The 21,135-nt window shown below is 41.8% G+C and overlaps 1 protein-coding gene and 1 pseudogene across 4 annotated transcripts in view; one reads left to right on the top strand and one right to left on the bottom strand.

Moving 5' to 3' along the window:
* The window catches only part of SGPL1 (sphingosine-1-phosphate lyase 1), a 96,671-nt gene that overhangs the window by 48,898 nt on the left and 26,638 nt on the right, over positions 1 to 21,135 (bottom strand). For all 4 annotated transcript variants that reach the window (XM_007478193.3, XM_056799252.1, XM_007478194.3 and 1 more), the window contains one exon: positions 15,409 to 15,574. In XM_007478193.3, the coding sequence (XP_007478255.1) occupies positions 15,409 to 15,574 (166 nt within the window). The remainder of the gene's footprint in view (positions 1 to 15,408; positions 15,575 to 21,135) is intronic.
* On the top strand, positions 17,961 to 19,778 carry LOC130454559 (60 kDa heat shock protein, mitochondrial-like; annotated as a pseudogene).

The following is a 21,135-nucleotide window of genomic DNA, read 5'->3' as shown; positions in this document are numbered from 1 at the left end:
TATCTTCTCTGTTCCCATAATAGATACCAATAATTAGATTATTTCACCTTTGCTTGCTCTTTTTTTTATTTTAGTAGACAGGCCAATGGACTTATTGTTTTTCTGCAGTAGTCCCAGGGTGCCTTAGACACTTCCTAGCTGTTTTACTTTTGGTAAGTCACTTAAACTCAGTTGCCTAGCCCTTGCCTATTTTCTGAGAGAAAGGGTTATCTTTTTTTTAATTAAATAAATAAAAGTATTCTTTGTTCTGAATCCAGAGTTCAGCAGTTCTCTCTCTGGAGATAGATAACATTTTTTATCACTGGTCCTTTGGAATTATCTAGGAGTATTGCCTTGATCAGAGTAACTACGTCTTTCACAGTTAATTATACCTACAATATTGCTATTACTATGGACAATGATCTCCTAGTTCTGTTCAATTCACTCTGCATGAGTTCATATAAGTCTTCCCAGATTTTTCTGAAAGCATCCTGCTTGTCATTTCCTATAGCACAACTGTATTCTATCACAATCATATACCACACAACTAGTTCAAACATTCCCCAATTGATGGGTGTCCCCTCAAATTCAAAATCTTTGCCACCACAAAAAAGGGCTGCTATGAATATTTTTTCTCATATAGATCCTTTCTCTATCTCTTCTGACCTCTGTGGGATACAGACCTAGTAATGGCACTACTGGGTCAAAGGTTATATATAATTTTAGAGCCCACTGAGCATAATTCAAAATTATTCTCCAGAATGGTTGGTAAAAAACCCTGAAACTTGTTGTTGTCCAGCTCCACCAACAATGTATTATTGCCCTAATTTTCCCATGTCCCTTTCACATTTGTCATTTTTCTTTTCTATCATGTCTGCCAATCTGATAGGCATGAGGTGGTTCCTCAGTTTTTCCAATTTGCATTTCTCCAATCAGTATTGATTTAAAGCGTTTTTTTTCATATGACCACTCATAGTCTTAATTTCCTCTTTTGAAAACTATTCATATCCTTTCATCATTTCTCAACTAGGGAATAGCTTTTATTTTTATTAATTTGGCTCAGTTCCCTACATATTTGAGAAATGAGGCCTTGATCTGAGAAATTTGTTGGAAAAAATTTTCCCTAGACTCTAGCTTTACTTCTAATTTTGGCTGCATTTGGTTTTCTTTGTGCAAAAGCTTTTTGAAAAAAAAATTCATGTAATCTAAATTATTCATCCTCACCATCTCTTGTTTGGTCATGAACTCTTTTCTTATCCATAGATCTGACAGATTCATTTTTCCACACTCCTCTAATTTATCTGTGATATCACTCTTTATGTCTAGATCATTTATCCATTTTGACCTCTTGGTATACAGTGTGAGATGTTAGTCTATGCCTACTTTCTGCCAAAGTGCTTTCCAGTATTTTCGGCAATTCTTATAAAATAGTGAGTTCTTACCTCCAAAGTCTGAATCTTTGGATTTATCAAACATTATATTACTATAGTCATTTACTATTGTGTCTTGTGTATTCTATTCCACTGGTTCACCTGTCTTTTTCTTAGTCAGTACCAGATTATTTTTAGGATTACCAGCAGGTGGTTTTGTGGATAGAGTGCTAGGCCTGGAGTCAGGATAACAGATTTATCTTCCTCAATTCAAATCTGGCCTCTGACACTTAGTAGCTATGTGACCTTGGGCAAGTCACTTAACCCTGTTTGCCTTGGTTTCCTGTAAAATGAACTGCTAGAGAGGGAAATGGCAAACAACTTGAGTATCTTTGTCAAGAAAACCCAAAATAGGATCACAAATGAAATTACTGAACAACAATATAGTTGAAATCTAGTATTGTCAGGCTGCCCTCATTCATATTTTTTTCATTCATTAATTCCCTTGATATTCCTGACCTCCTGTTTTTCCAAATGAATTTTGTTATTTTTTTAGTGCTACAAAATAACTCTATAGTAGTTAGGTTGGCATGGCACTGAATACGCAAATCAATTTGGATAGAATTATCATCTTTATTACACTGACTCAGGCCACCCATGTGCAATAAATACTTCCTTAACTGTTCAGATCTGTCTTTATTTGTGTGAAAAGTGTTTTGTAATTTTATGTTTACTCCATGATATATGAATTCTTTTTGGCTGCTTATATTCTCTCCCTGACATGGGAACTCTGAAATTTGGCAAAATATTCCTGGGCATTTTCATTTAGGGATTTCTTTCAGGTTATGATAGATGTATTCTTTCATTTTCTAATTTATTCTCTGGTACTGGGATTTGGGGGGAGTTTTCCTTGATGATTTCTTGAAATATGGTATCTAGACTCTTTCTTTGATCAAGGCTTTCAGGTAGCTCTATAATTCTTAAATTATATCTCTTTCATTTATTTTCCCACTCAACTATTTTTCTGGTGCCATGTTTCACATTTTCTTCTATTTTTTCATTCTTTTGACACTGTTTTATTTTTTTTCTTGATGTTTCATGGTCATTAGCCTTCACGTGACAATTCTAATTTTTAAGGAATTATTTTCTTCAATAAGCTTTCATAACTTTTCTTTTTATACTTGCCAATTCTATTTTTCAAGAAGTTATTTTCATCATTGAGGTTTTGTACATCTTTTTCCATACAGTCAATTCTGTTTTTTTTAAGTATTATTTTCTTTAGTATTTTTTGTGACTGGTTTGCCAAGTTGTTTTTTTAGTCTTCTTCATTTATTCTCATTACTTTACCTGATTTTTCCTCTACTGTTCTTATTTGATTTTTTAAATCACTGGTTACCTCTTTCAGGAATTCTTGTTGAACTTGTATCCAATTCACATCTTCATGGAGACTTTGCTTGTGGATGTTTTGACTTCATTTTCTTCTGAGTTGTAGTCCAGTTTTTTTGTTGTTGTTTGCCCATTTTTCCATGCTATTTCTTGATTTTTAAATTATATTAAAGTTGGGCTCTATTCCCAGAGTGGGTGCAGGGAAATGGAGGTAAGAGGTGGAAAGTACTGTCTCAAGTTTCAGGGTTTTTTACACTGCTATTTTCAGAGCTAGTTCTGGAGATTTGGAAATTTTTGGTACTTTCCAAGGTGGTATGATATGGAGAAAAGTAGAGTCCCTGTTTACTGGTCTGCACTCTGAACCTCACCCACTCGGGGTCCCTATGCCCTTGGGTCCCAAGTGAGTCCTTAGGATCCCTGAATGCTGGTGACCAAAAATGATACTGCTCCTCAGGGCTCCCATCTCTCTTTCTGACCAGTTGCTAGGGCCCCTGAGTGCCTCTGACTTGAGAGCTCCCAAAGCTGCTGCTACACCTTGTCCCAGCACTGGGATTTCAAGTAGCATTCTTTCCATTGCGTTTGATGGTCTCTAATGAATAACAAGAAATTCTGGCTGGCCCAAGATAAGGCACCTCCCAAACAGTGATAACCTAGTTAGCTGATCACAGGAGAAGAACAGAACCACGTTTAGCTTAGGATATGATCCAAGTGTGATGTTTTCTGTTGCATCCTTAGGAGACAATCATTCTAATAACAACTATTAGCTGCCCTGTTCACCTCAACTCACAAAGATCTCTTCCTTCTCAATTCTCATCAAACTTGTGGTTCCTGGCACTTACTACATACTTCCTGCTGTTGGTATTAGTTATTGAATATGCCCTATGACTACAAACTGACTTTGATCACTTGCCCACCAGCACTATCCCCCCACTACCACCTCCAGAACATATCAGTGCTCTGGAATATTTTATTGATTACTTACTTTAGGGAGCATAAAACCTGCTGTTTAACCAGGTGTCATAATTCATTCAATTCTATAAATTGTTTACTATACTGTATAAGAGCAGAAAGTTGCTTTTTTCACTGGCTACCTTCCCCTTTTTTTTAAATTTATGGTACTAGATATAGCTATATTGTTGCAATAAACACTAAAAACAAGAATATCTGAGAAAGGGGAAATTAATTGGCATCATAGAATATTAAAGCTGTATCTACTCAAAGTTTCCAATTTTACTAGACAAGCAAACTGCCTATCCAGAATGCATTACAAGTCGAAGAGACTTTCAAACTAGGGATATAGGATTAGGTATCCCCAAAAGAACAGAAATAAAAAGAGGGTGGAAATGGGAGCAAATAATGTTTACAGATGAAAATGAGAAAAGAAAGGAAGGGTAAGAATGAAAAAGAGCAGGTTAGATTACATTGTGAAAAGCAAAGAATGTCAGCTGGAAAGTCCCTTCAATATTCTAGTCCTGAATAATACCTGTCTGTTCCCAAGTGTAACTCCAAGAGAAATTTTTTAACCAAAATATGTTTTTTCCTTAGCTAGCACACATGAAGGGGGGAGTCCAGTAGTACTGATCCTGCTTCCATTGTGTAAACATCATAAGAATAGGCCTGGGTCAATTAGTAATTATCACTAAAAATGAATAGTAATTAAAACACAAATATTCATGGGATACCACTTACCCTCCCTACTCAAAATTAGGATGCCCTAATTTGGTTTAACTGTCTCATTTCACAGAGGAAGTGAGTGAGGTCCAGAGAAGAATCAGGGGGTGAAAGAATTATTCTTAAAAGGGACTCTAGAGGTGTCATCAAGCTCAAGTCTCTCATTTTAAAGATAAGAAAACTGAGTCACGGGGCAGTGAAGTAATGTTTGAGGGTCACAAGGCTAGTAAATTGTCTGGGCTTCCCAATTCCAAGGCCGGGGCCCATCCACTAGTGGGAAGACACTGTGATAGGATTATAATACAATTTCCCATCTCCCCAGAGGCCCTGAAATGCCTTTCATTTCTTTTCCTTTTCTGATTTTATATTAATTTAGTCATCCTTCCCTCCTACTAACCCTGCACAGTAAACAAATAAGAAAGAAAATCATCCTCATACTATGCATAGTCCAAAGCAGCAAAATAATTTCCACATTAGGGCCATGTGCCAAAATTCATAATTAATTCTGCATATTAACTCCATCACCTCTGTGGCATAACTAATCTTAATTTAGTCATCTGGATTAGTGGTTGATTATTGCATTAATCAGAGTTCTAAAGTCTTTCAAACCTGTTTTTCTTGATTCTTTAAGAACTTGTGGCCAATTTCCATTTTTTTTGAAGGTTTGGATGCATTTACTTGTTTGTTGTCCTCTGCTGTTTCCTCTGTAGTCTGGATTTTTTTCCTCCATAAAAATTATTGAGGGTCAATGCCTTCTTATTATTCTTCTTGGTGGTTAGAAGTTGTATTTTCTGAGCACTGCTTGTATCACTATGCTGGTTTTTCCTTCCCTTTCCAATTATAAGTCTGAGTGAGGAGGGCAGACTCTCTGTGTATGGAGCTAAGGAGCATGATTTTTGCCTGAGGCCACCTCTCGAGTCTCCATGGCATCTATTGTATGCCAACCCTCTCTGCCCTATCTTCGAGTCCAAGGTCCATGCTCTTCAACCCGCTGGGGTCTCAAGTCTAGGTAGGTCCCAGGTGGTTAGTCAGCTGCCAAGGCCCTAGAGATTGCCCCTTGCTTGCTCACTGATTCTAGTGTGCTATCTTTGACTCTGGCTCCATAGATGGGATGGGGGAGGATTGTTTTGGTGGGAGTTATTTCGTGTTTTGGTGGGAGTTATTTCACCCCCTTATAGAGTGGAAATGCCCAAATCCCACATACCTTCAATGCTGCACCCTACTGTGGAGTCCCTTCATTCATCTGAATTTGATTTTTTAGGGCTTTTTGAGGTAGTCTATATCGGTAGGTGGTGAGGAGAGGAAGAATTCTACTTCTACACTGCAACCATGTTAACCCACAAGTCCAAAATCTAAACTGTTTTTCTTGAGAATGTTATTGTGGTTATTATACACAGACTTCCTGGTTCTGCTCCCTGGGGTCTTCCCAGTTTCCTTGAAAACTACCATTTCATCACTTCTTATGGCACAATAATATCCCACTGCATTCATTTGCCCCCTTTTGTTTAGCCTTTACCCAGTAGGAAGCCATCCCCTAAGTTTCGTGACTCTAGTTGGCTCAAAGAGGATATATGGGTTGGTTTGTTTTTTAAAACCCTCATCTATTATCTTACAATCAGGGGTAAACATGGCTGCAATCTAGACGCAAACTGCCTCCTCTCACCCAGCACTGAACGAAATAGACTACCTCAAAAGAGCATAAAAATCATCTTTGGAAGAATGGAGGGACTCTCCAGTAGGCCACAGCAATGAAGGTACATGGGGTTTGAGCATTTCCACACTATAAGAGGGAGAGAAAGCTCACACACAAACGTGAGCTGATCTACCCTCCCCCACCTCACCTACGGAACCAGAGTAGGGACCAGTGCACTCACCGAAGACAGCGAGTGAGTGAGGAATGTCTCTGTCTGGGGCGGGGGGGCACACAAGGGACCTTAGGATCTAAAGAAGACTGCCAGGGAAATATCCCTCAGAGCAGTTTCACAAGAGATCTCTGCACACTGGAGAGTGCTCAGACTGCAGGGGCTCTTGCAAACTAGGAACACTGTGGAGACGATAGAAACTGCCTGAGGCCAAAGCTCCGCTCCTCGATGCAGTGGGGGGGGGCACACCAGGGTCCTTGGGAACTGATAAGGTCTACCAGGGAACTACCCCTCAGGGTGGTTTCACAGGAAACACCTGCGTACAGGAGAGAGAAGAGACCACAGATCACGCTGGCGGGCAGGTATGCTAACAAACTGTGGAGGCTGGGAAGAACCAGCCTGAGGCAAAAGTATCAAAACCCGCCCATCTCACTCAGACCTCTGACTAAAAAGGAAAGGGAAAACAACCAAAGGGTTGGCTCATACTGCCCAAGATCAATCCTCCAAGAAGAAAGGGAAAAAAGTGACCATTGAAAACTTCTATGGCAGGAAAACCCAGGCTACAGAGGAAAAAAGAGGATGAAATTCAAACAAAATCAAAACATGCCCCCAAAAATGGAAATTATCCACAAGATCTGGAAGAACTCAAAATGGAGCTTATCCAAAAGATGGAAACCCTCTGGCAAGAAAAATGGGAAAATTTTCAGAAAGTGGTCAACAGCCTGACAGACAAGAACTCCTAATTGGAGAAACATCTGGAAGCCTCAAACAGAAAGGCAGACCAAACCGAAAAGCAAAACCAATCCTTAAAGACCAGAATTAAGCAACTGGAAGATATTGATCTTGAAAAACAGCAAGAATTAATAAAGCAAAGTAAAAAAATTAATGAATTAGAAGAAAACATAAAATATCTCACTGACAAGGTGACAGACCAGGAAAACAGAGGAGGGAGAGACAATTTGAGAATCGCTGGTCTACCTGAAAAACTAGAGATTAACAAAAATATTGATGCCATACTACAAGAAATCATCAAAGAGAATTGCCCTGATATTCTCAAACAAGGGGGCAAAATAGAAATCAAAAGAGTTCATAGAACACCCTCTATACTAAACCCCCAAAAGACAACCCCCAGGAATGTAATCACCAAATTCAAGAGCTTCCAAGCTAAGGAGAAAATCTTACAAGAAGCTAAGAAGAGAAACTTCAGATACAGAGGAGCTCCAACAAGGATCACACAAGACCTAGCAGAGGCCACGCTATAAGACCACAAAGCCTGGAACACGATATTCAGAAAGGCAAGAAAACTGGGTCTTCAACCAAGAATCAGCTACCCATCAAAACTGACTATATACTTCCAGGGGAAAGTATGGGCATTCAACAAAATAGAAGATTTCCAAATATTTGTAAAGAAAAGACCAGAACTCAGTGGAAAGTTTGACATCCAAACACAAAGAGCAAGAGAAACATGAAAAGGTAAATATGAAAGAAAGGGAAAAAGAGAAAAGTGTTTTTTTTCTTTTATTCAAAGTCTCTTCTATAAGGGCCACAATTAGATCAAATTATATATACTAACATATGGGGGAAATGTTATGTGTAACCTTCAAAAATTATATGCATTAATAGAGTAATCCGGAGAATTACTCATAGGGAAAGATTGGGGAATTAACATGATTTAGAGGGGGGGAAAAAAACAAAAAGAAAGAAAAAGGGAGGGGGGATTCAATGATGGTACTAAGATATACTTGAAGAAATAGAAATAAATTAAACAGAACAATCTTTGTCACACAAAGATACACAAGGGAAGGGGAGGGGAGGAATTTTCTTATAAGAAAGAGAGGAAAAGAGTGCTAATTGGTATTACTTAAACCTTATTCTCAGTGAAATCAACTCTGAGAGGGAAGAGCATCTAGATCCACTGGAATCTTGAATTCTCTTATCCAACAGGGTAAGGGAGAAGGTAAAACTAAGGGGGGCTGGGAAGGAGGGAACACAAAAAGGGAAGGAAGGAAAGGGGGGAGGGGAAGGGAACAAAAAGGGAGGGGCCAGAAAGGATAGCATAACAAGGGAGGAAACTAGGGGGACTGATTTAAAGTAAACCACTGGTTTAAAAGTTTATAACAAAAGAAGAAAGGTCAGAATAAGGGGAGGATATCAAAATGCTGGGGAATTCACAAATGACAATCCTAACATTGAATGTGAATGGGATGAACTCACCCATAAAATGTAGACAAATAGCAGAATGGATTAGAATCCAAAACCCTATCATATGTTGTCTTCAGGAAACACACATGAGGCAGGTAGATACTCACAAGATCAGAATTAAAGGTTGGAGTAAGACCTATTGGGTCTCAAATGACAGAAAGAAGGCAGGGATAGCAATTATGATATATGACAAAGCCAAAGCAAAAATAGACCTGATTAAAAGAGATAGGGAAGGTAAATACATCCTGATAAAAAGGAACATAGACAACAGAGGAAATATCACTAATCAACATGTATGCACCAAATGGTATAGCACCCAAATTTCTAATGGAGAAACTAGGAGAATTGAAGGAGGAAATAGATAATAAAACTATACTTGTGGGAAATCTGAACCAACCACTATCAAATTTGGATAAATCAAATCAAAAAATAAATAAATAAGAGGTAAAAGAGGTGAATGAAATCTTAGAAAAATTAGAGTTGATAGATATATGGAGAAAAATAAATAGGGACAAAAAGGAATACACCTTCTTTTCAGCAGCACATGGCACATTCACAAAGATTGACCATACACTAGATCATAAAAACATGGCATACAAATGCAGAAAAGCAGAAATAATTAATGCAACCTTTTCAGATCATAAGGCAATAAAAATAATGATCAGTAAGGGTACACGGAGAGCAAAATCAAAAATCAATTGGAAATTAAATAATATGATGCTCCAAAATCGGTTAGAAAACAAATCATAGAAACAATTAATAATTTCATTGAAGAAAATGACAATGGTGAGACATCCTTTCAAACCCTATGGGATGCAGCCAAAGCAGTACTCAGAGGAAAATTCATATCCCTGAGTGAATATATTAACAAATTAGGGAGGGCAGAGATCAATGAATTGGACATGCAAATCAAAAAAACTTGAAAGCGAACAAATTAAAAACCACAGAAGAAAAACAAATTAGAAATCCTAAAAATTAAGAGAGAAATTAATAAAATTGAAAGTGATAGAACTATTGAACTAATAAATAAGACGAAGCTGGTACTTTGAAAAAACAAACAAAATATTATCTTAGAATCAGTACTGAGTATTGGTTCTAAGGCAGAAGAGCAGTAAGAGCTAAGCATTGGGGGGTCAAGTGACTTACCCAGGGACACACAGCTAGGAAATGTCTGTGGTCACATTTGGACCCGGGACCTCCTATCTCTATGTCTGGCTCTTCATCCGCTGAGCTGCCCCCCAGGATATGTTTTAATCCCTTTGGGGGGCCCACCTCCAAATAGCTTTCCAGATGGCAAGGCACATTCACAGTTTCTCCAATGAAACACAAAATGTGCTATTTTACTGCAGCCTCTCCAACATAATTTTCTTCTTTTGTCATCTTTGTCAAACTTATAGGTGAGAGGTAGAACCTCAGGGTTGCTTTTAACTTTTCCTTTAATTAATAGTGATTGGGAGCACTTTTTAATATCATTGTTGACAGGTGGGATTTCTTTCCTTGAGAACTTCTACTCATCTCCTTTGACCACTGAGGTATTGGGGGAATGGCTCTTCAGTCTTATAAACTGTAATTAGCTCCTTTTATATCATTTTATCAGAGAATATCCCGCAAAGATTGTTCTCCCCATTATCTATTTCTCTACTAAACTTCAATGGTTAGATCTGCTTATACAAAAAGTTTCAATTTTATGTAATCAAAAATTATCCCTTTTACCTCCTATGAACAAACTGTTTCCTTATCCAAAGATTTGAAAGGTCCATTCCTTCCTCCAATCTGCTCAGGATGTCACCTTTTCTCTCTACATCATGCATCCATCTGAATACAGGAATATAGGGTGCAAGATGTTGAAGATCCTAGAATATTAAAGAGTTCGTCGTAGGTCACATCCATAGCCTCCTGGTGCCTTGAAAGTCCCTCTCACATCCCCCATTCCAGAAGCTCAGCAAATTTGGAACGACTAGCACATGAAGGATTGATAGCAGCTAAAACTAGAATGAACCTTATCGAATCATATACAACTTAATAAAGGTTTGATTGGAGTTTTTATAATAATTCCATGTAAAAGTACAGGACTAGAGGGAAGGATAAAGATTTTATGTGAAGGGGCAGCCGGTTGGTTCAGTGGATTGAGAGCCAGGCCTAGAGACAGAAAGTTCTGAGTTCAAATCTGAACTCAGATACTTCCTAGCTTGTGACCCTAGACAAGTCACTTAACCCCCATAGCCTAGCTTTTACTGCTCTTCTGCCTTGAAACCGATACCCCGTATCAATTCTAAGACAAGTAAGGGTTTGGGGGTTGGATTTTTTAAGTCCATATGAAAGAACTCTGGAGGCTTTCATAAACAAAGAGCTCTATAGGAACAAAACAAATCGCCATGCTCTCCAGGGCAGCAGAGGAGTCAGAGAGTCTGCTGCACTCCAGAGGGCAGATCCGCTGCTGAATGACCAACAAGATATGTTTGGGCCATCTGACAACTCAGGAGGAAACTGGAGATATTTAGCATGGAAAGGCAGCTCCAGGGAAGCGAGGAGCTTTGGCTCCTTTGGAAGGAGATGAGACATTTTGCTCTGTCCAAGGGTGCACAGCTAGGAGAAGCTCTGCCAGATGTCAAAGCCCTCCCAGTGTGGCTGGTGACTCTGAAGAAGGCTCTCACCCACTCGAATGGGGGCCACAGGGCAGCTGGTCATTCAGACCATGAGGCAGCAGTCAGACAAAAGCCTGAAATGAGAGGTCACCCACCATGGAGGGGCCTTTGGGGAGCATTTCCAGAAGGGAAGTCTGAGCCGAGGGGGACCCAAACAAAGATGGAGCTGACACAGAAGACCTTAGTAGCTGGCAAACACTGAAAGGAAGGGAAGGGGAAAAATTGAAGCTACTTTGCAGACAGTCATTGACCTTCTGGAGTATATTTATGCCACAGGCATAGAAAAGAGGCTTGGCAGATTTCTCTCCTGGACATGCTAAACCTGAGATCTTCTCATTTATCAGAAGAAACATGGCCAGAGAAACTGAAACCAGCCCCGACTGCCCCAAAGGCAGGTTGACGCAGCCCCAAAATAGAGCAGGTTTCCACCCATGGTCCATAAACCTGCTGTGTTACTTTGGGATGATGGCATTTCCCTCGGTCTGGTGTCCCTTTCGACTGCCTTGGATTTCATGGACTTAAAAGCACAATCTTTGGAAGGATCTGTCCAAGGGCTCTCAGGCACATGCCAGAGCCAACATTAGGATGAGCCAACGTCTTCTCTTCCTTCTTTGTCCCCCCCCATCGAGAAGCTGACTATTGTTGACAGCTTTAAACAAAAGAAAAATGAGGCCTCTTTCTCATCCATTCAACATGGCATTGATGATAGCCTGGAGATGCCAGAACACAGAGTTTAGGGAACACAAGAGAGACAGGTGTGGCTGAAATGGGGATTGCCTGAGTCATGGGCAGTAAGTCAAAGAAGTAAGGCTGGAGGAGGCCTATAAAGGGCTTTAAACGCCGAGCTGAGGAGTCTGCATATTAGCCTAAAGATCCTAGGAAAGTGTAGCTACATGGCTCAGTGGAAAGAGAGCCAGATCTGGAGGCAGGAGGTCCAGGGTTCCAATCGACTTTAGACACCTTCTAGTAGGTGACCCTGGGCAAGTCACATCTCAATTGCCTGGCCGTCATGGCTCTTCTGCCTTGGAATCTTATGCTTGGATTGATTTTGAGATTTAAGGTAAGTGCTTTAAAAAAAAAACCTGATATCCTAGGGAAAGTCCTCATGCATGGGGTCAGACCTGTGCTTCCAGAAAGAAGAGGGCCCGGTGAGGAGAGAGAATGGAAGAAGGCAATAAATCCAAGCAAGAGGCCCAAAAGGCCTGCACCAAGGGGACATCTGTGTGGGAGGAAAGAAGCCAGATGGGCTCCAGAGAGGCTGCGCAGAGAGAGGACTGGGGAGGGAAGGAAGGGCTCCAGGGGAAAGCTACCGAGTTCCATGTTAGACAAGCAGTGTTTGGGGTGCTCCAGAGATGTGAAGGGGCCCAGAAGGAAGTTAGCCACACAGAACAGAGCTCAGGAGTTGCACTGGGTCTGTGAGCCACCACAGAGAGGGGAGGGGAGAGGAGGGAACAAGAAGCCCTTAAGCAGGGCCTAAGACAAAGGGATGACCAGCAGTCACAGCACACGGTAAAGGGAAGGAAATGGAGATGATGGCCCAGCCAAGGAAAGGGAAAGAGGGACTGGTGTTAGGCTAACTGGCCTCTTACCCAAAGGAATTCAGTGACTATTTACACTTCCATGAAAGGAGAAGCAGGGTACAACAAGAGGCCCCTCAGGCCTGGCCCCAGTCTCTGCAGAAGTGAAAGTATATTCAAATGAAGAGAACTGGTCAGTCCACAAGCACTGACTACAAGTGCCTACAACATAGGCCAGTCTCTGCATTAGCCACTGAATACACAAATGAGAAAAATGAAATGCTTTCTAGCGGGGTGACCCGGGCAAGTCATTGAGCCCTACAGCCTCGCCTTCCCTGCGCTTCTGTCTCAGGATGGATGCCAGGGCTAAAAACAAGCATGGAACCAGGCCTCTCAAGAAGCTGCCATTCTCAGGGAGGTCAAGCACAGAGTAAGTGGAAGAAACGCCAGTAATCTACAGAGTCCTTAATCAGAGGCAGTAAAGCAAGGGAGGGACTGGGAGGCTGAGATAAGGAGCCTTCCCAGGCAGAGGGGCCGGCTGTGGGCAGGTATGGAGGTGGGAGATGGAGTCCTGCCTGTTCCTCCAATCCTCAACCAGCATTTAGGAAGCACCAACCACGTGCCACTCAGAGCGGAGTGCTGGGACTACAAGAAAGTCAGCTTGAAGACGGTTATGTCCGGGGAAGGGATAGCCTGGAGAGAAGCACTGCAGGGAAGGTGCTCTCCCGGAAGCCAAGAGGTGAGATGAGGAAGGAAGGAGAAGCTTTTAGGCCCCTGGACCAGCAGAGCCAAGAGGAGCAGCGAAGAGGCCGCCCGCTGGCCACAGCCTCCGTGGGGGATAATGTGCAGGAAGACCCCAAAGACAGGAGGGACCGGCTTGTGAAGGGCTCTGAAGGCCCAACCAAGGGCCAGACTGTCTTTTTGACCCCAGAAGTGACCGGGCAGCCCTCACCTTTCCTCAACGGCCAGGTCACCGGGTCAGGAAACGAAGAAGATTAATAGGACAACAAATGTGACCGGAGAGGAAGGAAGTTAGGAAGTGGCCCAGGAGGAGGAGCTGTACGGGCCGGAAGGCACCATGGGAAGAGAGAGGGGGCGGAGCTTATACAGGAGGCACAGAATGCTGCCCACAGAATGGTGGGCTATGTTCAGAAGGGGGATGGGCTTGGAAGGAAGCTGGTCCAATGGGGCTCGCATGGCCCGGACAGCTCACATGGGGTGGCCACAAGAAGTCACCCCCAGAGCCGGAGGAACAAGGAGCTAAAGACTGGGGAAGGCGGGAGGGTGGAGAGGGGGCAACAGGTTCTGAGTCTACTGCCAGAGCCGCTGTGATGTCTGACCATGGGTGGAAGGCGAAGGCGGGGCGACGCTGAGGCAAGGAACAGCCGCTGGGAAAGAAGCAGGACGAGGGGAGGAGGACCGAGCAGGACAGAAGGGAGCCCAGGACACAACCTCCAGAACTACATGATACAAGAGAGAAGCACACGGACAGGGGACGGGCTGTGACTGGAAGGGCGGCATAGCATTTTAGGCAAAAGGGAGCCTCAGAAATCCAGGCTGCTCAGCGCCTGCCTCAGCTCGGAGACGGGGCGACCCATGGCAGAGTTAGGATGACGCCTCCCAGGCCGAGGACACACTCTGCCGGCCTTCCAGCCAGCCCTTCCCCTGTCCATGTGCTTCTCTCTCCAGCCAGCGGTGGGGAGGCTGACACTGGCCCTAGAAGAGGAGCTTCCGGTCCTCCCAGGGCACTCCTGGGACGACAGGAGCCTGCCGCCGCCTTCTCTTCTGCGCTTCCCTAAATCACTATCAGGCACCTAAACCACTCTCAGGGCTCGAAGTTCACCTCATTCTCACAGAAGAAAAGGCAGTGAGTGGCCTATGGTGGACAGAAAGCCGGCCTCAAGGCCAAGAAGACCTGAAGTGGGAGTGCAGAGGAGAAGCCAACCGACATTGGTCAACCAATGAAATCACAAATCCTACCACTAGCCCTCTACAGAAAAGGGAAATTATGACAATCACTAGCATTTAAATCATTCTTTGAGGTTTGGTGCTGTTGTTCAGTCTTTTCTATCATGTCTGACTCTCCATGACCCTATTTGGGGTTTTCTTGGCAAAGATACTAGACTGGTTTCGCCTTCTCCAGCTCATTTTACAGATAAGGAAACTGAGGTCAACAGAATTAAGTGCCCAAATGCCTAGGATCACAAAGCTAGTCACTGGCTGAAGGCAGATTTGAACTCAGGTCTTCCTGACTCTAGGCTGGCACTCTATCCACTGTGCAACCTAGCTGCCCCTCTTTAAGGTTTACAAATCCCTTTACAAATACTATCTCATTTGATCCTCACAACAACTTGGGTTATGGGTGCTATTATTATTCCCATTCTACTGCTGAAGAAACTGAGATAAATAGAGGCTAGAAGGCTTGTTCAGGGTCATCCAGCAACTAAGTATCTGAGGCCAGATTTGAACTTCTGACTGCAGGGGCTAGCACTCTATGCACTTTGTCACCTAAAGGAACAGCCATATTCCAAGGAAGACTAATTAAGGCTGTATAGGAAATGCAATTTGGGGGACTTTCTTAACAGCCTAAGTTATTCCTCAAACTCGAATCTCCAAAATTCTTGAACCTTCCTTTGATTTCTGAAGAGTTAAAGAAATCAGCACCCAAAGAGGCAGGCCACCAAACTCCCTGACAGCCTCCACGTGTGTGCTAGATTCCTGCCTGGCAGGACAGTCTTTCCACCTCCTGGATCTGCCCCCAGAGAGACACACTTACTCTCAGCCTGGAAGAGAAAGCCATAAAGCCACACGATCAGCAAGGTCCAGAGGACGCTCCATGCAATCAGCTGCCAGGGCTCGTATTTGGTGCAATGTCCATTTACATAGTTCTTGGTTTTGACCAAATATTCTTCCATGATTTCCTGATAGGGCTCGAAGGACTTCTAGAAATAAAATACAAGAAAAAGAAAGGTCATGAGAAAGGAAGAAAGAATTTGGTCTTTTATCAAAGTATTTACTTGAAATATTATCAGTTTACTTCATTGCCCAAATGCCATTTTCTTTTACAATTAAAACACTCCTCACTCTTACCCCAGAATACTTAATTATTTCCACTCCAACAAAACCATTCTAGACAGACTAGCATCCTCTCTTAGCTCTTTTGCTCACATTTTTAGATTGGAGAATGGATGTCCCCAAAAGGGAGAACTAAACGTGTAAGCAAATAAATAAGAAGGTAACTTAGGGAGAAGGTACACTAACAGTTGAGAAGTTAAAGAAGGCCCCCTGAGCCCCTGGGTGGAGCCTCAAAGGAAGAGGAAACTTCAGAGAGGCTGGAGGAGAACAATTCAGACTCAAAGGAGGCTGCCTAGAGGCTCACTAGTCTTAGCCCTGCTGTCAGTTATCATGTCATGAGACTGTCTTAGTTGCCTAACCAGCCTACAAGTTACTGATGGAAAAGGACCAGAATCATAATTCCTTAATGACTGAATTGGAAAAAGTTCTGAAAGCCATTTAGCTGGAACTTGAAAGAGAATTTTCTCTACAACATACTCAATAAATGGTCTCCATTCAGTCTTCTTATGGAAAATGCACCATCTTTTGAGGCAGTATGTATATAATTGGAATATAATTCTACATTTATAAAATTGTTCTTATTTGAGAGTAATTTTAGGATAAGAAACTTGCTACCTCCCCTAATCAACAAAGTGAACTGTTTGGAGAAGGCACCATGGAGATGCCTGCAGAAATCTCACACTGCACCAAAGGATCCAGAATGAACTTTGGGATGTAGTGAAATTGAACTAGGGGGGTTTGAACGCATTATTTTGAATGTACACTCTTATGCCAAAGGGGACTGCCCCCAATTGGCTTTTTGTCAATGTACCTAGCTATCATTAGTTTGTTCTCTTTCTCTTTTTATTTCCCTTTTATCCCCAAATTATTGTAATTTCCCCTTAGAAAGTGCAATATTGTATGTACCTCTGGTTGAAGATCTTTAGAGACATAAGTTGGTTATGTGCACTGATTCCATGGGAAAACTAGGCATGTAAATCTGGGAGATTTCTACATGCTAGTTTTCCATGAGAATCACAAGGGGGATTGTGTAATTGGAATCTGAACTCCAGAACTACAATTCCCAGCATCCCACTTTCTTTCTCATGTTACACACTGATAAATTTGGTGTGGCCCCATCTCTCACTCTCTCTTCCTGTGATCAGGTTTGGTAGAGGTATCATGAGGTGAGAGCCAAGGGACTATTGCTCATGTGGTCTTTGTTTTATTAGATAATTAGGTTTATTTTTTACTTCTATTTCCGTTTTATCCCTTTACTTCAAGTGATTATTAGTAAACTTTGTAAAATATAATACTTGGAGTATTGGACATTAATTTAAATCCTACATATGTGAGTGTCAGAACTGATAACTTCTGAGCCCATTCCAGCTCCAGAACCTAAGATCCTATAAATTAAAAGCTTTTCTTTAAGCAATTGCAATTTCCCTCTTTGCAATCCCCTACTCTCAGGACATGTAAGCATTCTCCTAGGCCTGAGGTTTTCCCTCCAGGACCAAGCAGAACAAGTCAAATCCCTCTCCCCCAACCATAGGCATCACAGCAAAGAGTATATTGAGATCATATAAATGCTGGTGCCACAGCTGCGATGGCAGCATTTCTGGACAGCCTCAGCAGTTTTCCTCAAAAGGGGACTGGGGAGGGGAGAAGATCTGGAGTATTGAGAATCACTTTCAATAGCTTTGGTTTGTGAAGGGGTTTTTGAGAGCTCTAGCAAAGGATGGCACAATTAGCAGGAAAAAGAAGGAGGCATTCTCTAGAGGACATCTCGGAAACAGCACCTCTGGGGACTGATGTCTATCCTGGGCCATTCCCCTGGGCCACACCATTGCTGCCAACAAACCCAACCAAGTCCAGCAGTGGCTGTTGCCAGGATTCATGCTCTGCGAGGCTCTAAGAGGACATCCTCCACGAAAATGGCTGGCAGGTTCAAACAGTTAAAAAAGGAGGCTTCTGGTGGGAAAGTCTAGGTCTAAGAAGTCAAATTTGTGACCAAGATGAGAGAAAGAAAATCATTCAGAGAGAATCAGTTGCAAAGACAACAGTTTCTAACTTGTCACCAGCCATAGTTTGCTGGCAGTCAGGAAAGATAGCTGTGAACATAAGCCTTTCAGCTGGAGAGGAATCAATCACATGCTTGGGTGCCCCAAGATAGAAAGAATTCAAAATCCAAAATTTATCATTTTTTCCCATTAAAACATGTCCCACAGATTCATTGCTGACAATCTGCACTGCGCGCTTGTCTGCCTGCCCCCGTAGGTACACGAGGAAATGCTCCGGTTATCCACAGTCCTTCAGCAGATAAGGCCAGTGTCTAGGGCACTGGCCCCTCACTTGACACGAGTTTATGCTAAAGATGTCAAATTTGGAGCAGATGCCAGAGCCTCAGTGCTTCAAGGTGTAGGTCTTTTAGCTGACACTGTTGCTGTTACTATGGGGCCAAAGGGGAGAACTGTGATCATTGAACAGAGTTGGGGAAGTCCCAATGTAACAAAAGATGGAGTGTCTGTTGCAAAAGCAATTGACTTGAAGGACAAATATAAAAATATTGCTGCCCGACTAGTTCAGGATGTTGCCAATAACACAAATGAAGAGGCTGGGGGTGGCACTACCACTGCCACAGACAGTCCTTTCACGCTCCATTGCTAAGGAAGGTTTTGAGAAGATCAGCAAAGGAGCAAATCCAGTGGAGATCAGGAGAGGTGTGATGTTGGCTGTTGACCTATCATTAGTGAGCTTAAGAACCAGTCTAAACCTGTCACAACCCCTGAAGAAATTGCTCAGGTTGCTACAATTTCTGCAAATGGAGATGGAGAAATTGGCAACATAATATCTGACGCAATGAAAAAAGTTGGACGAAAAGGTGTCATCACAGTAAAGGATGGAAAAACATCAAATGATGAATTAGAAATTATTGAAGGCATGAAATTTGACAGAGGTTATATCTCTCCTTATTTTATTAATACAGCTAAAGGTCAGAAATGTGAATTCCAAGATGCCTATGTTCCTAAGTGAAAAAAAAACCCCCAGTGTCCAGTCTATTGTACTGCACTTGAAACTGCAAATGCCCACCGTAAGCCTTTGGTAATAATTGCTGAGGATGTTGACAGAGTAGTATTAAATACTCTTGTTTTGAACAGGTTAAAAGTTGGACTGCAGGTTGTTGCAGTGAAAGCTCCGGTTTGGGTGATAACAGGAAGAACCAGCTTAAGGATATGGCTATTGCTACTGGTGGTACAGTATTGGGAGAAGAAGGGTTGACTCTGGCTCATGATTTTGGAAAAGTCGGGGAGGTTATTGTGACAAAAGATGATGCTTTTGAAGGGAAGGGGTGACAGATCCCAAATTGAAAAATTTGTTCAGAAAATCACTGAACAGTTAAAGATTACTACTAATGACTATGAAAAAGAAAAGTTAAATGAGTTGCTGTAATAAAGGTTGGTGGAACAAGTGACATAGAAGTGAATGAAAAGAAAGAGCGAGTTACTGATACACTTAATGCTACACGTGCTGCCGTTGAAGAGGGCATAGTTCTGGGAGGTGGCTGTGCATTGCTTTGATGCATTCCAGCCTTAGAAGCATTAACTCCAAATACTAAAGATCCAAAAATTGGAATAGACATAAGTAAGAAGACATTGAAAATCCCTGCAATGACCATTGCTAAGAATGCTGCTGTGGAGGGCTCATTGATAGTTGAGAAGATTTTACAAAGCTCTTCAGAGATAGGTTATGATGCCATGATTGGAGATTTTGTGAATATGGTTGAAAAAGGAATAATTGACCCAACTAAGATTGTAAGAACTGCTCTGTTGGATGCTGCTGGTGTAGCTTCTTTATTAACTACAGCAGAAGTTGTTGTTACTGAAATTCCTAAAGAAGAGAAAGAACCTGACATGGGAGGGATGGGTGGGATGGGTGGAGGCATGGGAGGTGGCATGTTCTAATTTCCTAGAATAATGCTTTCTAAAATCATTATGATCTGTAATGCAAGCAAGACTCAAGGCAGTGTTCTTCACTAACTTCAGAGAAGTCCGTTGGAGAGAAGACTGAAGTAAAGGCTGATGTTTTAAAAAATCACTATAAGCCATCAGTTACTGGTTTCAGTTGACAAAATATGTAATGTTTACTGCTGTCATTAGCCATGCCTACAGATAATTTAGTTTGTATATTTTTTTAATAAAGACATTTGTATAAAAACACCGACGAAAGGCAACAGCTTGACTACAGGGGTGGCGGGGATATGATTGAGGAAAGACTCTAAATGAACACCCTAATGCAAAAACCAATAACATGGAAATGAGTTCGGATCGAGGACACATGTGATACCCAGAGGAATCACACATCGCCAATGGGGGGGGGGGGAAGGAAAAGAAAATGATCTTTGTTTCTCATGAATAATGTTTGAAAATGACCAAATAAAATAATGTTTAAAAGGAAAAAATAAATAAATAAAGACATTTGTACATTCCTAATATTGGGTGCAAGATCCATGTACCAATGTTCTGCTTTCAACTTAAACCAGCTGAGGCATTTTTACTACTATTCTGTTAAATCAGAATTTTAGTATTTGCCATCACTAGAAAGAAAGTTCAGAAGCAGCCTTTAGGGGCAGATGAAGAATAATTAAAATTGTGTACAAAGTAGAGAAATATCCAATTATGTGATGACCTTTGTGTAATAAAATTGTTTAAAGTTAAAAAAAAAATGTCCCACAGGTACAGGAAGACATCGATAAAATATCTTGAGAGAAGTTAAGTGATAAACCCAGTCACAGAGTGAATGCTGGTCCTTATACCCAATTCTGGAATCCAAATCCTATTTTCTTTCTACTGCATCCTACAGATACCCTCTAACTCCTCACAGTCCAAGACAAGAGACAGAAAATAAATTTGATGGGAAAATAAACTAACAGCCCTCATTCTAAAAATTCAAAATGTAATATAACTTGGCAAAAAGCTAATCCAAGAGGCTGTGTCTCCTATTATCCATAGATTCTTTTTTTTTTAAACATTATTTTATTTGGTCGTTTTCATACATTATTCACTGGAAACAAAGATCATTTTCTTTTCCTCCCCTCCCCCCTCCCCCCTTCCCTCTCCCATAGCCGACGCATGATTCCACTTATCCATAGATTCTTAAGGGAACTATATAGTTCATCCAGGCTAAACCCCTCACTTTTCAGAGGGAATTCAGACTGAAAAGATGTGATCTTCCCATGGTCACACAACAGGTCAGTGACTACAACGTCCCCCCTTTTCACACACTTCGGCCCAAATCCTGGGCTTTTTGATAGTGCCTATCACTGCTGGTGCCAATTTAGCAGAAACAAACAGCCTTAGTCCTTGGAGGATGAAGAGTGTTGCAGCACTGCTCAGCTTCCTTACACATTATTGGGCTCTCTGGGCCATGTAGGACAGTCTCTTTGGGAAGA

This window comes from Monodelphis domestica, chromosome 1 (genome assembly GCF_027887165.1).
Source record: "Monodelphis domestica isolate mMonDom1 chromosome 1, mMonDom1.pri, whole genome shotgun sequence".
In the NCBI taxonomy this organism is placed as follows: Eukaryota; Metazoa; Chordata; class Mammalia; order Didelphimorphia; family Didelphidae; genus Monodelphis; species Monodelphis domestica.
This window is presented reverse-complemented; position numbering and strand designations above follow the sequence as displayed.